Below are 6,000 nucleotides of genomic sequence, written 5' to 3' on the forward strand. Positions count from 1 at the left end.
AAATGTTTTGTCCCTGACAGGTCCTTACAGAAAATAGGTTAACTTTTTTCCTTTAAAACTAACAAAAAAGAAATAAACATGCACTTTTATTCTTTTTCTTAGCCCTTTGAAAAAATTGTGATGGTTTTGGTGTATAGCTTTTACTCTTTTGTTTGGGTTTCATTTTTTTGCCACAAGCAAAGTTGTTTGAAAGTGTCACATGAATGCCTTCTTTTATTGCTTTTCATCTCCCTTTTGAGCTGTTCCTGTTCCATCCTGGCATAGTCTTCCAAGCAAAGAATATCGGTGCATTTGCATGCACACAGACACGCACACGGACACATGCATGCACTCACGCACAGAGCAAATGGATTATTGTGGAAACACGTAAGCTTGCTATCTCAGTGATGGCAGGAGTACTACACCTGCATGTTATTAACTTCATCAGCATGTCGAGACTTTGGCAAGACAGAGTGAATTTCACTCTGGGCTGGGAATCCTGACATAGAAAAGATGTTTCATAGGGAGGTTGATTTGAGAAGAAAGTTCTGTAAGCTGGCAGCTGGCATGGTTAAGGATGTTTTGGTCTGTAAACGTATATGATATGTATGCTTACTTAAGCAGTATAGCTAGGGTATAGAGGCTTTCTTTGACTGTGTAAACATTGATTTATTTTTTTTTTCCCCTCTTAAAATTGTGGGGAAAACTGTCTCTTTTGGAGATAAAAATTTGCATTCTAGGCTTCAGGCCAAACTATTTTAACAGACAAGTTATATAGTCTCTAGAAAGTAGTCTTTTTATGATGAAAACACTGAGAGATCCTCCACTTCAGCAAGCTGAGGGGTCCATCTACCATAATAAAAGTAAATAAGAAGACATATTGGCACTGAAGGAAAAGTTTATTTTTTTAAGAGAGTCATAACTAACTCAGAATCAGTTAAAGTAATTACACATATCTCTATCATCTGAACTTCTCAAGTATAACAATCCCAGTTAGGAAAAATAAGCGTTAGAAAACAAATCAGGTTGAATTTGTTCTTTTCTAATGTGACAGCTCAGCTACAGTAATATCCATAGTAAAGCTGCTTTTCTGTTGCTGTAGTTTCTGTACCACTGGTTCCTTCTCCGGCATGTGGGTCACATAAATCGGATAGGTCAGGTTCTTTCCTCCCAGGTGCTGTGTTAGTCTGCTTGGCTAAAGTTTTATTGTCAGAATTCATGGAATTTATTATGAAAGGCATGACACATTTTAAGGTGATGCTTTGTTTGGGTTTTTTTTCAATCCATTTGCTAAAATAGATGTAGAAATATCTCACTTTTTCTTCTGCTAATGGCAAAATGTAGGTAAGACTATACCAGACCAAGTTGTTCTGTTTAGTCTCAAAGTCCATGTATCTTTCAATAACTTTTTGTTTTTCAAACAGCTGTTTGTGCTCTCTTCACCAGTGCTTTTATCCTATTTATGTTTTAGAAGCACCCTCTCAACCAGAAATCTTATATCAAGCACGCTTCTTAGAAACAGAGAAGCTACAAATGGTAAGAGCAGTGTTCTCCCTCAGTGTTACGTGCCTGACAGCTGCCTTGAAGCCCCTTTACAGTCAAGGCAGAGAGAGGTGATGGATGGAGTCTCAGCGGGGGGTGCATGTGCCTGGGTCCACACCTGGGAGCGCAGAGCAGTTCCCTCACTGCTACTGTATTAGCCCTGCCCGATTCTGCAAACAGCAACCATTCTGATCTTAGACCCACCAGTGAACCCTCTTCCAAACTGTACCTAAGCCTCACTGATGGGCTTTGGTCATATTTCAGAAAAATGGTTGGGGTTAAGCGTGAGAACTTTCTGGAAATGTTTACCCAAAGCAGCATAAGCAAAAATAGAATTATTTTAAAACATAATAGAGGAAAACAGTGACATAATTCCTGTCTATTTTGCAGCTCGGGGAGTGTGTTGCAAGAGATAGTTATCCCGAAGGCAATGTTACATGGTACAAAAATGGGAGAGTTTTGCAGCCCGTGGAAGATGGTACGTTTCAATAATGGCCAGTGTCCCTGAATCAACACATGGGTGTGTGCATGAAGAACTGTGTTTATGAGAGTTGCTCTACTTTAGCCTGATGTATTGTTCCTTTGAGGAAAATTACTCATATGGAAAGGTGAAACTCAGGGCCTTTCAGAGCACACAGGCTGTGCTGTATCATCTCTCTCTTTCACTTCCAGCTTTAAAACCACATCGTGGGGAGGATGGTTGCCCTTGTTAATGGTATTGCAAAGCTATTCTTAAGCTATGTAGCTAGGAGAAACCTGTATCTAATTTCCAACTTCTCATAAGGTATTAACTGTCTCAATTTCATACCTGTCCACTGTTGTGATTTGGACCATATAGGTCATCATCTTGTTATATAGATATTTATTTTCTGGGATATTTCAGGAGAACATCTTTTTTTCCCTCCCTTTCAGCTTTGATTTTGACAGGCCAATCAGACCAGAATATTTTACTTCCCATAAAACAGAGAACACTTAGAAAATAAAGTTATAAATATGATACTAAAAATTGTTTGTGCCAGCATTTTTGAGGCCTTCTTTTTGGCTTACAAAATAAGCTGAGATTTGTATAAAAAAAACCCCAACCAGTTTGCAAGTACTTTTTGTTTTGATTTGATTTAAAATATACAATATGTTAGGAGTGTGTTGTTGATAAAACGTTCCCGGTATATGTCAGTGGCAATACTAGAAGAAAACTGTTTGTAGTCTCTTGGGTAATTTGTCATGTTGCTTGCGTGTTTTCAGCCTGGTAACAAATACAGTGCAGGCAAGAAAATGTAGGGAGAAGGTTTGCAAATTCTGTCTGTGTGACGCTGAAACAGTATTTCCTTTTCAGTTGTGGTCATAAATTTGCAAAAGATCGTGGACAAAACAACTGGACTCTTCACCATGACATCATCTCTTCAGTACATGCCCACAAAGGAAGATGCAAATGCCAAGTTTTCTTGCGTTGTGACGTACTATGGACCATCTGGCCAGAAAACAATACAGTCTGAACCAGTTGTCTTCGATGTTCACTGTAAGTTACAAAAAGGCATCTGTTGCTGTACGAAGTCTACCTTGGGGGTAAGAGGAAAATCAGAGACAGTTTACAAAATTGCTACTTGGCTATCAAGATGGTTTCCTCAAAGCTGATTTGTAGCAAGAAGGTGTGGTTACACTGTCTGTGTAATTCTTACTTACCTTCAGATTTAGCTGTGATTCTTTTCTTTCTAATGGTAGAATACTGAACGTCAAGGCAAGAAGTGTAATGACCAGAAAACATTTGTTGCCATTAATTGCCAAGAGATGCTTTGCTGTCCTCAATTCCTGACCGCTTTTCTGCATTACGCTACTTCATCTGTTGAGAATGAGGCTCTTGCAGATTTCTGTGGTGCATCTGCTATGTGCACTTGCAATTAAGAATTACCCAATGTGAAGGAAAAAGAAGGCTGCACAGCATGGCAGAATAATCACTGTGCCAGATATCATGTGCACCACACACTAAAGATTTAATAGTTTGTTAGACTGGCTTTTTTAATCCTGGTCTACTGACACACAATGTAATTAAGATTGTTCTTTCTCCAGGGATGGGCAGTATCATTGTGCTGGTAATTAGTCAACAGTAGGAGGCAGGCACACCCATCCGTACTGAAGAAGCCTTGAGTATAAACTTTGGCTTTAGAATTGGGTTACCGAATTTCCTTTCTGAGTATTTTCATTTGCAGTTACTTCAATTCCTTACTCTGCTCAAATGCATCTCCAAATGAATTTGTGAAACTCTTTATGAATAGACATCCAAAGTTTCAACAGATGAATTTCGTGACTGGTATTAGTTGATGATAACGACATGTCTGATTTGTTTTTCTTTTTTAATTTAGTTCAGTGATCCTAATTAGTTTCTTGCTCAATAAATATGATTTTTTTAATGAGTCAAATGAAATGCAGATTAAAAAAAAAGCAGACTCCAACTCTAAGAAGTGGAAGACTTTCAGCTATTTTTTTCAGATTGACTGTCAAAACTATTGTGTTTTGCATCTCTGAAGCAAGTAGAAAGATGGAAGACTTGCTGTTCATTCCTTGCAGCTTACCCATTTATCATAAAGAAATGGGGAGAACATGCTTAAAACTATGACTACACAAGATTTCAAAGATATACCTATTCAGTCAGGATCTAAGAAATGTTTTACTGTTTGGTGGTTGTTGGTTTTTTTAGCTCTGGGTTAGTGCAGTCACTAGTACTCAAGTGTTTAACAGCTAATTGACGTCCTGGAAGCAGCCAGCATAGTATGAGAAGAAGATTGAATTAGCTCCTGCCTAGTTGTTTGCTAGCTGGAACTAGATAACTTAGCTTGGCTAGCAGTAGTTATCAGCTCTGGTTTGCAGCTACTGCAAGGAAGCTACTGGAAGTCACATGAGTAATACAAGACAGCTCTTGGAGTTGGACAGTTTGATAGTATCTCATCTAAATTATCTGGCCTCCAGTTATGCTAGGTTTTGCTTGGCGTTAATCAGTGTAAAAAGATAGTGCTTGTAGAGCAGACTTCCAGTCATGCCCTATCGTTAAGTGTCTGTCTTGATATGGATAAACTTCTTTACATAACAGATTAAAGACACCTCATGTTGTTTTCAGTATTGGTGTTTTCCTTCACATTATGCAGTTGTGACCATGGAAGGTGTGGGCTAGCAGCATTCATTTATTAAACTGCCTTTCTCTGTGCTGGCTTCCAGAATTTTGCTCTTGCAGAAAGCAGGATCCCAGGTTTACAGAAGCACAAGGTAAAATGGGCAAGCCAAGGATATGTGCCACTGAGAGGCAAGATACACCTTCACCAGACTGCTCCTGTTTATTAGTGAATGCAGTGGAGCACATTACTCATGCTAAGTAGTACTCAGTGTTGTACTGGACACTCTGTCTTCCTGTCATCAGGTTGTGTCTTCCTCAGAAGGGTGACTTCTCCTTAAAGAACAATTTAATTAGTCTTCTGCTGTTTACTTGGGTAGACTTTTTTTGCCAGCTTAGAGAATTAAATTAAAAATTTACTCCTGGTTGACTGCAGTAGATAGAAGATATTCCTACAGGGAAGACTGGTGGTTTGCAAGAATGTCATTCTTGTTTAACTGTGTCCATTTTTAATCCAGTTCTTTTCAACTCTGTGGGAAAACATGTTCCAAGTGAAAGTCCTAAAGTCTTCCTCATTACAATGCACCTCTTTTGAGACAAAGCCTAGGCGATTCCAGGGTATATCTAGACATCTTTTATGATAATTTTTTCACGTTTGGTCACCTTCACTTAAACTTGACAGAAAGAGAGACAAGACAGAAGGAGAGACAAGTTTCGGAGGCAGGCTAGCTCACCAGACAACCTCTGAAATGGGTGGGGATTTTGGCCCAGCAGGTGCCAAGAGAATCACAGAACCACAGAATTGTTGAGACTGGAAAGACCTCTGAGATCATCAAGTCCAACCTATGACCCAACACCACCACATGGGCCAGAACACAGCACTAAGTGCCCCATCCAGCCTCTCCTTAAACACCTCCAGGGACGGTGACTCCAGCCCTTCCCTGGGCAGTGCATCCGAGTGCCTGAGCACCCTCTCCCTGAGGAAGTGCTTCCTGAGATCCAACCTAAACCTCCCCTGACGCAGTTTCAGGCCCTGCCCTCTCATCCTGTCACTGGTTGCCCGGGAGAAGAGCCCGACCCCCACCTGACTGCACGCTCCCTTCAGGCACTTGTAGAGAGCAAGAAGGTCCCCCCTGAGTCTCCCCTTCTCCAGACAGAACACCCCCAACTCCCTCAGCCTCTCCTCACAGGACTTTCCCTCCAGTCCCTTCCCCAGCCTCATTGCTCTCCTCTGGACCCGCTCCAGCCCCTCAAGGTCTTTCTTGCAGTGAGGGGCCCAGACCCGCACACAGGGCTCGAGGGGAGGCCTCACCAGTGCTGAGCACAGGGGCAGAGTCACATCCCTGCTCCTGCTGGCCACACTGCTCCCCATACAAGCG

The 6,000-nt window shown here is 41.0% G+C and overlaps 1 protein-coding gene across 1 annotated transcript in view; it reads left to right on the forward strand.

Moving 5' to 3' along the window:
* Positions 1-6,000, forward strand: part of ALCAM (activated leukocyte cell adhesion molecule) — a 35,004-nt gene that overhangs the window by 5,824 nt on the left and 23,180 nt on the right. The window contains exons 3-5 of the mRNA XM_009873907.1: positions 1,451-1,515; positions 1,912-1,999; positions 2,855-3,037. Coding sequence (XP_009872209.1) covers positions 1,451-1,515; positions 1,912-1,999; positions 2,855-3,037 — 336 coding nt within the window. The remainder of the gene's footprint in view (positions 1-1,450; positions 1,516-1,911; positions 2,000-2,854; positions 3,038-6,000) is intronic.

The sequence above is a fragment of the Apaloderma vittatum genome, unplaced genomic scaffold (genome assembly GCF_000703405.1).
Source record: "Apaloderma vittatum isolate BGI_N311 unplaced genomic scaffold, ASM70340v1 scaffold12917, whole genome shotgun sequence".
Taxonomy (NCBI): Eukaryota; Metazoa; Chordata; class Aves; order Trogoniformes; family Trogonidae; genus Apaloderma; species Apaloderma vittatum.